A 14532-nucleotide genomic window follows, 5' to 3' on the forward strand; every position below is an offset into this window, starting at 1 on the left:
TGCCACTGTCTGTCATGCAGTGGTCATAATTATAGTTCAATATCCAGAACAATGCCCTTCTGTGTAACAATATGCCAACTGATTATCCAGCTATCCAGACTGAAGAGAAAGGGAAGGAAAGGGAAGGAAAGGAAAGGGAGGAAAAATTGCAGCAAGCAAGCGCAGTTTTACACTGTTTGTGATGACTGAGCCCACGTACAGCCTCACCTTTTCCAAGAAGGCTGAGCAGTAGTACACTGTAGGATTGATCAGGATGACAAAAGTAAATGCATTTGAACATCTTATAGAATTACATAGTCACTGAAGACCTTACAGAGTGCTAGCATTTTGCACAGAAACTTCTTGATCATAAAGTAATTAATTGTTTGGGATTTGGATTTTTTATTTTTTTTACTTTTCTGTTTTGTTTTTTAAAAAATCTCCAGCCAAAATTAAGCAGGCTGCTGTTTAGCAGCACTTTGTGGTAGGCTTTATTTTACAGAAACGAACATATTCATTCTGTTTTCTTATATCAATTTTCTTTGCTATCACCACCTTCTGAAATCACTGGCGAGACTCCAGYTAAAGTTAATAAAAGCCACTTACAGCAAATAAAAGCATTTTTCTTGTGGAATTGCTCAATTCAACTGACCCAATATCCAGATATTTGTTGCTGAAACAGTTATTCCTTCTGTTGCAAGAACACCAGAAGACATACTGCTCTGCTAAGAATAATTCCCTGGTCCTTATGCTATTCATAGGTCAGGTCTTGTGTAGTTTTGTTTCTTTCAAAGACTCAGTTTTCAGTGTGTGGGACTGTACACTAGATTTGCAATTGTGGAAAAGATGTTAATATTAAACAGAGGAAAAGAGGTTGTGAACAGGAGTTTTATATTAGTATGTTTTAATCAAGCTCTTGAGTTTAATAGAAACACTTTTCCATGTTGTTGGATTTAATGTATCTCCTCTGTTTAGTTTGAATGGAGCACGAAGTGTGAATTAATGAAGGCTTAATAAATGTGTATAAGTGTACATAAGTGTATGAGACCAGTGTGTCCTACCAGTAAAGAGTACTAACTGTTATCTTCTTCCTCCTAAACATGATGGTAGATATTGTTGCCTGCCTGTGGAAGAGGGAACCTGTCTAAGCATGTAAAATAATGGTCTTCCAAAACCCTTTTTTTTCTATTTACTGATACTTGTTTTTCTGTTTTAAGCCAACAAGTTATTAGAAAACTACTTTAGAATTATACCAAGGTTATTACTGTAAAGGTTTCAATCCCAATTGCACAGAAGAGGACTTGTACGCTTGTGTATAGTTAGAAATCTGTACTCCCAGTTCATTTGTCTAACATGTTCCTCCAGTACTTGTTTCATAAACGGCTGTGAAATTTGTGCCCACCTCCACCTGCAATTCTTTGTGTTAAACCTCTGATTCCAATAACATTTGCATTGGCCGTGAATTCCCCTTTTTCTCTCTCTTCCAGTATTCAATCTGCAGTGAGCCTTTAATTGAATTATCCAATCCAGGTGCCAGTGGGTCCCTCTTTTTTGTAACTAGTGATGACGAATTCATCATCAAAACAGTTCAACACAAAGAGGCTGAGTTTCTTCAGAAGCTGTTACCAGGTTATTATATGGTAAGTAACTGAAGTTTTTTTTTCAGCTTCATAAATTATAACCTGTATTTTTCCTGTTTCACATTTCACTTTTGAACATTTGGCTTCACTTGTTGTATTCTAGTCTTTCAGTGACTTCATCCATATTTTTCATAATATTTTTGACAGTTTTTACCRTTTGTGCAACTTTGTACCCCCACATCCATCAAAATGAATATAGATCAAGCATAAAATTTAAGATAACCATTATTCTTTTAGCATTCAAGATGAAGCTGAATATCATCTTCTGACTTGATACCAATCTTTATTTCTAATAAGTTAGTAATAAAAAAATTCAAATTTCTAATTCAACTTTTTTCTCCATTTTGTGTTTGTCTATCCTTTTGCATTTCACTCAGAGTGGACAAAGAAACTAGACCGGTCAGTTTCACTTTGTTTCTGGACTACTTCTAATCTCCATTTCTCATGTACTAAATCAAAGATATATTAAAAATACTTTTATCCTTTTGACTTGTTCAAAAGTTATTTTTAAGTAGAGCTTTTTGAGGACTAATGCTGAGTTGGTTGTATTGCTTTAATGTGTGTCAGTCATCAGAAAGGGGGGGAAAGACCATTGATCCAAAGTAAATAGAACTAAATTTTCTTTTTTAACAAAAGCCACATAACAAAAGCCATTTGAACAGAGACTTGTCTATGTGGTATACAGGACTTCGGAGTATTAGACCTGTTAGGCCTGATTTCCTGCTGTGCTCTCTTAAGTAAACATTAGAAAAGTTGCTTGTATTAAAAATGAGGAGTATTGCCAGTATTACACTAATGTAACTTGGATTCAATGCTTGTTTTAAAAAATTTCATGCACTGACAGCATCAAAAAGAATAACAGGGGCAGGTACTGTTTTTTATTGTTCTTTGTTATTGTGATAATCAGCTCAGAGTAGGTTTGAGTTGACTGTTATTCCAAGTAAACATAAGGCCAATTTGCCTTCAACGTTATTCTCATTGTTACTATATGCAAAGGTTTACAAAATGTAAAGTATAATCACTCTGTTTCTTATGAAAGTACTTTCTTCCATAGTTGTATGTTGTGACTTAGTAATCATGTAAGACTTAAAATAAGTTTTCCACTTCTTGCTTTTCTGTGACAAAAACAGAATGGCTGTGTTCAAAAGGAGGATTTTTGCTGTCACCTCTCTATCCTGTCCTAGTTATTTCTTTTTTTTTGCCTGTTGTGGAATTTGGAATATTTCACACCTTTCCATTCTGATGGTCAGTGTGATTCTGTTATGACCTCAGACTCGTGCGGAGACAACCTGGTCATTTGGCACTAACCCTTGTAGTGAAAAGCCTCATGGAGACAGGGGGTCTGTTTTTCAGAAGCCGAGCCAAGGTAATGAGAATTACATTTGACCTAAGCTGCTTCCAGCAGGTGAAATGAGAAGGGTGTTTGAATCAAAATAAGCAAACTAATTCTTCAGGAAGTTTCTAGGCTTGGCCCAGTCTGCTTTTTCATGGGACACAGGAAAGAGAAACCTGGTAAAGATGCAGTTACTGCTCTGCTGTTGGCCTATATAAGTCCCCCACAAAAAGACAGTGCAAACCTTTGGTGTACAAGAACCAGATATTCAATAGCATTTGTCAGAACTACGCATGGCGAGGAGTATGATCATGGCAGGAGCTTAAAGTACATGTAGAATGACACTCCATGCCTAAAAGCAATATATGATGGTAGCAGCAACCTATTGCTTTTCCTGCTGGACCTGTATTTACCCTTCATGCTGGAAAGACAGCCTGAGTTTTGTGACCCTCTGAGCTTCACGCTTGGTTTGCTCCATGGCAGTTTTTTCACTTCCTCAGTTTCTCTTCAGTATAGTCTCTTCCCTATGGTTATGCCAGCTTTCTGGAATACAGATCCCCAAAGAAAAGCAATTGGTCAAAGAAGCTATGTAGAATAGGAAAACATGAGCTGTATTCTTGCTGTTAATTCCCTTTGGCCTACAAATCATTTTCTTAAGCATGAAAGTTTATTTAAAATAAGCATATTTAATAATATCTGTTTTGTTCTAGAATCTGAACCAGAATCCAAGGACTCTCCTACCCAAATTTTATGGGCTGTACTGCGTTCAGTCAGGAGGCATTAATATTAGAATTGTTGTAATGAACAATGTTTTGCCACGAGTCTTGAGAATGCATTTCACATATGACTTGAAAGGCTCCACATACAAACGGAGGGCATCAAGAAAAGAGAGGGAGAAGTCCAACCCTACATTCAAAGACTTGGATTTCTTGCAAGACATGCATGAAGCGTTGTATTTTGACTCTGAAACTCACAGCGCACTAATGAAAACACTACAGCGGGATTGTCGAGTGAGTAAAATTTAATGGCTGTTTAAACTTTTGTATTCACACTTGTTCTAGATTTACTTCAGCAAAACAGGGAGCAGGACATGGCTCTGTATATTGCTTAACCTCTGAATCCTTTTCATGCAATTTAATTTGGAAAAACTACAGATGTCAAAGCACTGGTGAAGTGTACTTTAGTTAAGCTGTTGAGATCTCAGTTCCATTTGTGGAAATAAAGATTCACCTAGGTAAGTAGTTTAGTACAGGGGTGTTTTTTATTCTTGTTTTCTCTTAATTTTGAAGACTTTCATCAAATTAGCAAACAGGCCTGTTGTACTGTTGTTATGCATGATAAAGTGTCTGTACATCTGCAGGCTTAGTATTGCTTTGGTAAGTCCAACTCTTCGTAAATTAACAGGAGCTGGCAAGCTGTATGGGAGGGGGTCCTGTGGCAGCAGGCACAAGTTTAGTTCTGAAGTCATTTCTTCCTAATCTGAAAGATAAAGTACTTGATTTGCGCATAAACTTTTCAAGGGAAGAGAGAATGGCTGCCATTGTTCTTTGAGAGGACCTTGGATGAAATCAGTGCCTCATTGCAGGCAGGCAGAACTGTGAAATAGATTTTTTTTCTTCTTCCCTGTAACAGAAGTAAGAGAATATAAAGAAGGGAAAAAAGGAGAATTATCCAGGTCTCTGAGAGGTTCACAAGATCCGCAGAGGGTGCAGAAAGAAAAGACTGGATTTGTCTGAGGGAATCCTAAGGGTTTGATAATAAAACAGCAGAACGGGTAGGGTGAGCTCATCACATRAAGGGGCATCCTGGACATCAGAGTGCGTTGTCCGCTGCCACCTGTGGCGCGAGATGGAAAGCCTTGTTATATTGCACATGAATGGTACTTTTTGTTTAATTGGCACAGAAGTCCGCAACGCCTGGCGCTCGGTTCGCGAAGCCGAATGATCTAACGTTCAGCTGCGTATGCGGCGCGGGAGGCTCATCTGACGCCCGGCATTGTTCTCTCTGCCGCCTCGTCTCTCGCAGCAGCGTTTCCTGAGCTCCGGCCGCGTGTGATAAGCAGCGGGCATCAGCCCGTCGCATCTGGGGGTCCGGGTGCCCTTCTGTGCCTCCCCGCCGCTTCTCAAAGGTTGCTGGCCCAGGCAAAGCTCGGAGGGATCCATTGTACAGAAAATGGTAAACAGAATCAAAAAGAGGGAGCCGGGCTGAAAAGCAGACAGCACAAGAGTCAATCATTTAATTGTTATGCATTAAAGGGATTCTTGCTGGTTCTTTGTTTGAAAGCTTGGGTAAGCCCTTGGCATATGTTATTTGAGTGCTTTTTCAATGTTTTTACTGTTTAATCTTAAATTAACAACTCTAAAGTTAGTCTGGGGTTCTTAGAGGCACAGCTAAATTTTACTGTTGTTAAAGGAAAAGAAGAAAATTACCTTTAAATATTCAGCTTATAATTTTTTTAAAGTATATGTAAAATGTAAAACTACCATTTATCTTCTATTTGAGTAAGCCTTATCCTCAATAGTAGAACAAAGGTAGCAGACACTGTTATCTTTCACATGTTTGAATGTGTTCAAAAAAATCAGATTGGGTCTGAGTATGTCTTTCACAAGTTTACAAATGCTGACAAGATCAGTGTCCTGCCCTTATAGGAAAAGGACACAAGTTTTGCTACTGCTTTTTTCTGGCCATGTGCTGTTTGGATCACTGCTTGACATGAGTAATAACTGGCTTAACTTAGACTTTAGTTTTAAAATTTGTCTGTCCTTTTCGTTATGCTTTGAAGTGAGAAAGTTACTGTACGTGCTGGAACTAAAAATTCATTAAAGAGAAGAAATTATTAATCCTGCCAATATTTTGGGACAAAGTCATTCTGAGCTGCATCACTTAAATTTGGGTTATATTTTCATTTATAATTTTTACAGTCAGGATCAGTAAGCAATGCTTTTTTTTTCCTGTTTTGTTTTTGTTTTTGTTTTTTTATGTAAACAGATTCTAGGAAACCACTGACTGTTCTTCTGTGTCTGTTCCCATGTGGACATACCCACGCTTCATGAAACCTTGGCCTAATCTCTTGAAATAAGTGCAGCACCTCTCTTTCAGTAATGTATACATTAGTGCAGAAAGGTTATAAAATATCTACAACTTGTTGTTGTACTTGTTGTAGACAGAAACCTCAGTTTTGTCAACCAAATGCTTATCTGAGAATGAGAGCTGCATTTTAATAATAAGAGCTGGGTAGGCTAAGCACAGAGGTGTGGCAGACCTTGCTGGTGATAGCAGAGAAGGCAGTGAGGACCTCAGCTTCATCTGTGACCACTGCTACTAAATCACCTGCCCCATCCAGCAGTGGGCTCACATTTTCCTTGTTCAGTCTTTTACTGCTAATGTAGCCATGGAAGGTGGTCTTGCTGCCCTTGACATCCTTTGCAAGTCTCAGCTCCAGCTGAGTTTTGCCTTTCCGGGTACCACGCCGACATGTCCAGGCAGTGTTTCCAATTTCCTCCTTTGTAGCCTGTCCTTCCTTCCCCCTCCTGTCTGCTGCCTTTTTGCATTAGGGCTGTGCCGTGACTTGCCTGCTTCATCAAGCTGACCTCCTGATGCATCTCCTGAATTTGCTGAGTATTGAGATGGACTGTTTTTGTGCTTGAGAAGCTCTCCTTAAAGGCTACCGGCTTTCCTGAGCTCCTCTGCTCTCTGAAGCTGTCTCTCATGGGATCCCATCTACTGGGTCCCTGATAAGCCGAAATCTGCTCTCCTACAGTCTGTGGTCTGAGCTCTGCTACTCTCCTGCCTCCCTCTCTCCCCTCAGGATCCTGACCTCCATTATTTCATGGTTGCTAATGTCAACATATGTCCACACTGAGAAATGACTGCAGAGCCAAGCGGTATTAAGGATGAGGTCAAGCATCATATTTTCATTACAGCTTAAATAGTCAAAAGGGAGGAAAGAGTGCTGACTCCTCAGCAATGTAAACCTGAAGCAGTATAGGTAGCCAGCAGGACTCTTGTTGGGATTGTGTAGAAACTGTTTTCCCTACAAGAGAGTTCTTCAGTATATTCGCAAATAAAAGACTTGTCTTTTTTTTTGCTTTTGGAGTAAACTGAAGCAAACTTCATTGTAGTTTATATTCTAAAGAAAATAGTTTTTATTTTAAAAATTATTTTCTAACATAATTTCTGAAAAATCTCAAAAAGAATGAAGTTAAAAGTGTAGCATTTAAAAGTTATGTGTTACTGAGCTAAAAATAAGGAAAATGTGCTGCAGATTGTGACCATTGTGCTCTGCTCAGTGCTTGTCTGGCACAATATTTCAGTTTCATCGGTATTTCATGCTCAACTATTTCATGCCATTCAGTACCATATTCCAACCCCTCTATGTACTAGTGGTGCCTAAGTCCCTTATAATCATGCTATTTCCATTCCTTATGTTGAGATCACTTGGTATGTCCGAAGTACTCTATAGCTAAAATGTAAAAGAACAAGGATATTATTTCAGAATAGAAAAACTAATTCCTTTACAGTTAAAAACTGTTTCTTCCCTATCCTTTTTGTCCAGTGTCACCCCTTTCCCTTTCTCGGGGAAAGGTTGCCTGGCTCCTGCCTGGTAGCGCAGCTCCAGCCGCGGTGGGCCCTCCTGGAGCATCCGTTCTCGTATACCGTCCTCTCCCTGCAGCTCCAGTGGGGAATTAATCGCCTATAGTTAGGTGGATGGAGCTGAGGGGCTCGTGGTCGTCTGTTGCAGGGTGGTCCCTTCAGTAGCTGCTCTGAGTCCTCCATTTTGGTGCACACAACTGAAAAATGAACTGGCTTTCAAATTCCAAAATATCACTGAAACGTGTCACAGGTATCCTTTTGCTCCCAGTGTGCGCTATCGTAGTTGCTTGAGGGAAAAGACAAGTAAATAGTGCTAATATGAAAATTTTCATCTGAATGTAGTTCCTACAAATCTTTGTTCTGAAGCCTTTCTCACTTCAGGATGCTCTAATTTGTAAAGCCGTTGTGGTTTTATTGCATATAATGGTAAATGCTGAGAGCATTGGAAGGTGCAGTTTCAATAACTCTGATTTAAACATCTAAATTTCATTGTTAATAATCATGCTGTTAACTACTGTGATCGTATACAGTTACAAATTATTAAAGAACAGAGCAGATTTTCCGATTTCAAAAAAAAAATTACACTTCTATGAATATTAACAAACTGGTTTTTTTTGCCTAGGAGACCAAGATTTTAAAAGCTTTGTATCACTTAAGCACATGCTGAGTAAACACAAAGTCATTAAAGGCATTGAAGACAGTTTAAAGTGCATTTGGGAATTTTTATTTTTTTTAAAGGTGGAGAAATTGAATTCAAAGTCAAGCTTACCTGCTGGTGTGTTTTTTATGAACAGTTAATCTTGCAGAAATTATTTATGTGTGGAAGAATACTGACACAGGGTTAAAGGGCAGGCTATGAGAGTAATTGATGTATTAGGTACAAATAACATTAGCGCAACTCAATTTTTATATGAGAAAGGCTAAAAGTGAATTAATAGTAGTATTTTATTCTTATAGGTGATATGGAAGCCAAGGAAAGCTAGGCATCCGTTATTACTTACTTGATCTTTACTGGAGCTCCTAAGCAATGCTGTAAATGCAAGTTACCTCTGTTCTGGGCATAAGCCATAGGGGCAGGCACCAGTCTGGTCTCTGGGACAGGGAGTTGGTAGTCCAAACACACACGTAACAAAGGTTGTCTTGGAGAGTACCTTGGTAAGCAAAGGTAGAGTCTTAGGGAAGGACTTGCCAAACATTACTATAGGAAGGCTATATCAGAACATCTCATCAGAATATAGCCCAGTGCTTTAATTATGAAAGCACCCTTAATATCTTCCCTGTAGTCCTTTTAAGTGCAGAAGAGGTAAAAACACTAACTGTTCATCAAAAGGAAAAAAGGAAATCCATTTTAGATCTGACGGTGTCGTGACTATACAGAGAGATAATCTTTTCAAGTGCAAGACCTTCAGGCCTTACAAACTGTCTCTCATCAATTTACTTAACAAAGAGTGTTAATACAGCTTTAACAAAGAAACTTGAATTCTGGGATAATAGAGTTAATCACAGGACCTTGTGTTTGTAAATCCTTTTTTCACACACTCAAACAGATACAGCATATTCTTGAATGTTAGCTAGTCACATGCAGGAGGTTTGGGTATTTTGTTGAAAATAGCCTTGTTCTGTTTTTCCCTTCCCATCTGCTGCTGAATCCAAGAGAGAAACAAACGGAAAGGGCCGAGAGGAGGGATGCACGTGGCTCTACACACTTGCCCTGCAGTGGACTCTAGCAACCGGGAAAATGGAAAAGACTCCCACGTCTTGCTCCTCTCGCTCTTTACTTTGCTGTTCATGTCTGCTTAGCAAGGTGTTGGCCTGAACACACTGAGCTAGCTTTTTTGTCGGTCAGTGCTCAGCTCCTGGTATTTGTCCTGTCTCCCGTGTAACACTTTTTGAAGTATATAAATACCTGCAATGGGGGGGGGGGGAATGATGCAAAGTGAACAATATCCATTTATTCTGAGATTTGGAATAGAATTCTACAGAGACATTGCAAACACATGGTAGTCTAAAAACCGAAGTTACAATTTTTTCCCTACTTCTACTTAGATCAGAAGTAAACCGGAGTTTATAATAAGAGTGCTAGTGGTCTTCATTTGTTACTTAAGGATAACATTTTTTCTTAATGAAGCATACTTAATAGTTGACCAGCAACTCAAAACTTTTACTTCTCGGTTAACTTAGTGACCTTGATCCTGTTAAGAAGGCTACCTGTCACATTTAAAATTACATTTAGCAAATACTGTTTTTGCATGAATAGTCCGCTGTTAAAAATAAGTAATTTTGTCTTGTGTTAAGTAATTAGATATTGTGTTTCAATAGGAAGAGGGTTTTTTTGGTTTTGATTTTTTTTTTTTTTTCCAAATTGCCAGTAGCAGTGCTAATGACATAGGTACAGGCAAAGCATTTCTGGGAGATGTTGCATGTTTTATGATTTCTCACTGAGGATGTCTCATCCCAATTCATAGGTGTGGCAGCAGGGGAAATAAGTTTCTTTTTCTCTCTGTGAATATAGTGATGTCTAAGAAGTGAATTCAAATTGTCTTTAGTCTTTCCTTCTTCATCCCTTTCCTTAAGACATGTCTTACTGCAGGTGAGGAAACCCAAGCCTTTCCTGACGTGTGAAGATTGACTCAGTTTGATTTCTTATGTGGCAGAACATTTAATTTGTCGTTGTATCTTTGATTCTTAAAAGTAGGATAATAATTAGATGCCTCACAACACTCTTATGAGGCATCATTTAGCTATGTCTCAACAATATCAGGAGGATTAAAGTTTGTGAATACCATTTTTGCTTGGTGTTCAGAGCAGGGGTTCAAGTAATTTTTTCTTCTTCCTCGTTGCCTAAGACTTTTCTAGACATGAGGGACAAAGTGCATTACTGCTAAGATTTTTTGTTAGGATTGGAAACCAAACAACTGAGTTCTATTTTTGAATTATGGGATTTCCCTTCTAATAATTTCAGTGGAAATTGAGCCAATTTATTTCAAAGATATGCTCCATCAGCATAATTTTTATTTAGTTTGATGCAACACTATTATGGTTTCAGTTTTGTTTTTTCCTTTTCTAACATTCAGTAGCAATGCTTGGAAATGATCCTACTGTTGGAACTAGCAAAGCAAAAAGGAGCATTTTGTTAGGTGTGCTCTCTATATTTGTAAGAATTTTATGCAAGTTTTGAGAAATATTCTAAACACAAGTGCATGGTTAATATTTTTCATTGCAAATTAACAACAGAACAATTAATCTGTTGACGTCTATATTTTAAAATATCTCTTACAGAAGCAATGACAGTTAATCCAGTTGTGGTCATGTGTCTTTGAAGAACAGGGCAATCATTTCATACTATTTTTACTAGCAAGAATTGATTTCCTTGTTACATTCTGCATTTTTCCTTTATTACATTAGCAAAGAACACTGTGGACTTCTCTAAGGAAATTATATTTTAAGTGTGGTATTGATGGCCTGACTTGAGTCTATAAGGACAAGGAAATTCAGAGTTGAGGACAAAGAGGGTCACTTCTCAGAGAAGTTTCAGGTCCAGGTATTATTTTCATCACTTTGGTTTTAACCAGTCGCTGCAAAAATCTGAAGCTTTGTGGTGTGAATGCACTTCTGTGTTGTACTGAACCAATGGGCATAGAGACCTGGTATGGTCAAACTTATCCACAGGATTTTTCAAAACCCTTAATAATGTTTTTTGTTTCTTTTTTCCACATTATGTAGGTTATTCTTTAACTCGGATCATTCAGTGATTCGTTTTACAGAATATCCTTACAAACAGTGGTGTGGGCACAACTTGAAGGAGTGCTGAACTGCAGCATAGGGCAGACCTAATAGATGGCATGGCGTGGAGGTGACAGAGGTACTGGTTTTAGGTGAAGGGTCTCTGCAGAAAAGCTAGTTTGAGGAGAGTGGATATGGATCTACACTGCAGAACTCTTGTGTCTCTATATGTTACAACTCATGCAGCATCCACTGAAATCCAAAATTTCTCTTTACTTCTACTTCGAAAATCAGAAGCCAGACTGTAATTTTTTGGAGCATTAGTTAACAGTAAGTTGCCAGAATTCTGTTGAAATCAGAAATGACAGCCTGCATGTTTTGCGGGGGGCTGGGGATTTATTTTCTTGGGGTAGACTGTTTCTAAATCAAGATCCATCATCAGTCATATGATGTTTATTTGCTAAATCAGGCTTGTATTTTAAGAAGTGCTTATTTTGTGATATACTGTTTTAGTTTGTGTTCTTATATATTTCCTTATTTTGGAGCTTGATTATTGATTCACTGTAAAATTCATCTTGTTTTGCTTCTGTTAGTTGCTATGTCCCCTTCCTAAAATGTTTTTAGAGGAAATGTCTTCTTGCACGGCTATCCTGTTAAGTTTTTGTATTTCATAAACTTGTGAAATTAGCTTTTGTTGAGTAATGCATTCCTTGATTACATTATGAAAATGACCTGCTGACTCGTTGCTTTTCATGGTTAGCAACGTGAATGCAGATTTCACTTGCAGACAGTGCACAGCTTGTGCTGCATCTAAAATAAAGATGAAGTCCCATGGCAGAAATACTTCTTTTGTTCTATTAGTCACTGGCTGAGGTAGTTCAGTGTAACCATGTCTAAGATGATTCACAGGATACTTTAACATCTGACTAGCTCCAAGAAAAGAGAAAATCTGATCAAAGGAGTTTCCATGTTCAAAACAACATATTTTGTGATGCCATTTTATTGTTTTTTTGTATGGTGTGAGAGCAAAGTAGAGTCAAAGACAAGAAGGGAGTAAGAGAGGCTTTGCACCTGGAAATTGTCAGGGCAGCTAAAGCGAGCCCTGTAGGTAGTACATGGTGACTGTGTGACAACACTGTGTTCACAAAATATGTATTGCTAGGAAAAAATTACATATGCAAATACTAATAAGAAGAGCAATTTAATGCAGAGTTAAAGAACTGAACATTCATTTGTCTGTTAATGTTAAATACAGCGCTTAATCATGCAGTCTACTAACGAACAAAAATATTCTTGCTGAAAACTTCCAGTGTCGTCATGCTAGCAAGGTGCATTTTGGAGTAGTTACATGAATAAAGATTGAATTTCTCTCACTTTAACTACACAAGGTATGCATTTCTGGGAGTAATGTCAACATCTAGCAAGCCCACAGGGCTGACATTAGGTGTTTTGCAAGGCTGCCTTATTTTGCTATGAATGAATGCCATTATAGTACCATACAGTACCCTTATTGAGGGTTTTCCCTTCATAAGATTAGGATCTCATTTTGCTACCTTTATAACAAAGTTGCTGCTGCTCCCCAAAAGCAGTTCCATCTAAAATCAGCAGAACTGATTGCAAGAAACCCTTGACAAAAGAAAAGGCTTAGACCTTTGTGTGTTTTCTCTACATGTACATAGCTTGATGTGCTGCATCATGTAACTTTCTTTGGGGAACCAGATAACATTTTGCACACAGATTTGTAAAAATTAATTTACACATTCAAAAATATCATAATTTGGCATTTTTAACTGTTAATAGTGATATAAAGGTGAGAACTCTTCAATTTTCTTCAGCTGGAAATCCCATCGACTGAAGTGAAAGTTCTGTCTTTGTACAGACTGAAGAATTTTCACAAAATAAGTTTTTGCTCAACACTGATGTTTTGAGGTTCTTTTTCTGTTTTTTCTAGTTAATTATTTCCTTACCAGCTTTTTCCTTAGAAATGAACAAGGGCTTGTAATATAGCTTAGATCTGCCAAAAGATATGTATTTGCATTAGGAGTGGCTGTTTTGATTATCAAATTATTAAAGGGAGGAAATCAGAAATGTATATCAAAGCAGTCAGCAGGTGGGGTGAGGGCCAAATCATGTTAGAGTATCCTCAAAGTACGTTGCAGAATAGACGATCCTGCCTCTGAACAGGACCAAGAATAGGATGTCTGGGGGATGAGGTGGGCGGTTATATGCTGCGTGCTGCTTGTAGGAATATGTGCTGTAATTAATCCATTGGAGGTGTGGGTGTTTCAACTTCATAATGCACCGGAATAACAAAATAGCTACTTGTTTTTTATGATGCTTTTCAGTGATCTCAGAACAAAGTCATAAATAGGCAAAGAAATTTTTAGTCCACTGTTTAGTCTAAGTAGTGTGCGTTTAAGTGACAGTGGTGAATTGATGTAGCCAGAAAGCTGAATTTTGACACAGAGGAGGTCCCTGTGCAAGAACCAGCACATTATATCCAAGAGCCTTCCAAGAGGCTACATCCAATCCTGAATGTAGGTTATGTAATTAGCACATAAAATCATAATATATCCAATTCAAAAGGGGATAAAGAGTAGGCTGAGTACAAAACTGTCAGAGGCCAAGCTATTATTTTATAATTGTAAAATAAAAGTGGTAGTGCTTTTTCCAAGCCTGATCAGCAGGTGAAATCTGGCTTTGCATAAACAAGTTATTGACTGTACTACTGAAGTAAGTATTTTTAAGAGGATGAACTGTATTACATCTTTTCAGTGTACCCAGCATCTACTTTCAATATGTGGTTGCGCACAACCAGTTGTTACGTATTTTAACAGCTGTGTCATTTTTTTCAGAAATTTTGAATAAAAGTTGGTTGTATTTATTCAGCAAATAGGAGAATTCTAGAGAATGTATTTGTGACCCAGTGTGTCTGTACCTTTATATCTATTAGCTGTGCTATTTTTGCAAATCGTGATCATCATAAAACGGGAAGTTATTAGGCAGGAGCGTTCCCACACAATGAGTAATAATATTGCATTATCTTGTCATGTGGTAATCTAGAATATGTTTTTTGGTTGTGTCCTGAAACCCTGTATAAGTCCCATTATCAAAGGATGCAATGGGGTACTGATAAACATATATAGCAGCTGTTTTCCGGGTCCATTTGTAACTAGCTTGTCTCTGTAGGATTATTCTGAGCAAGATCAAACTTAGTTTCTTCTAGTCTCTGTCTTTTTTTTTTTTTTTTTTTTTTTTTTTTTT

General features: G+C 37.9%; 1 protein-coding gene across 6 annotated transcripts in view; it reads left to right on the forward strand.

Annotated features, from left to right (window-relative positions):
* Window positions 1–14532, forward strand: part of PIP5K1B (phosphatidylinositol-4-phosphate 5-kinase type 1 beta) — a 111016-nt gene that overhangs the window by 64090 nt on the left and 32394 nt on the right. For all 6 annotated transcript variants that reach the window (XM_026073473.1, XM_026073475.1, XM_026073476.1 and 3 more), the window contains 2 exons: window positions 1467–1619; window positions 3663–3962. In XM_026073473.1, coding sequence (XP_025929258.1) covers window positions 1467–1619; window positions 3663–3962 — 453 coding nt within the window. The remainder of the gene's footprint in view (window positions 1–1466; window positions 1620–3662; window positions 3963–14532) is intronic.

This window comes from Apteryx rowi, unplaced genomic scaffold (genome assembly GCF_003343035.1).
Source record: "Apteryx rowi isolate R43461 unplaced genomic scaffold, aptRow1 scaffold_37, whole genome shotgun sequence".
Classification (NCBI taxonomy): Eukaryota; Metazoa; Chordata; class Aves; order Apterygiformes; family Apterygidae; genus Apteryx; species Apteryx rowi.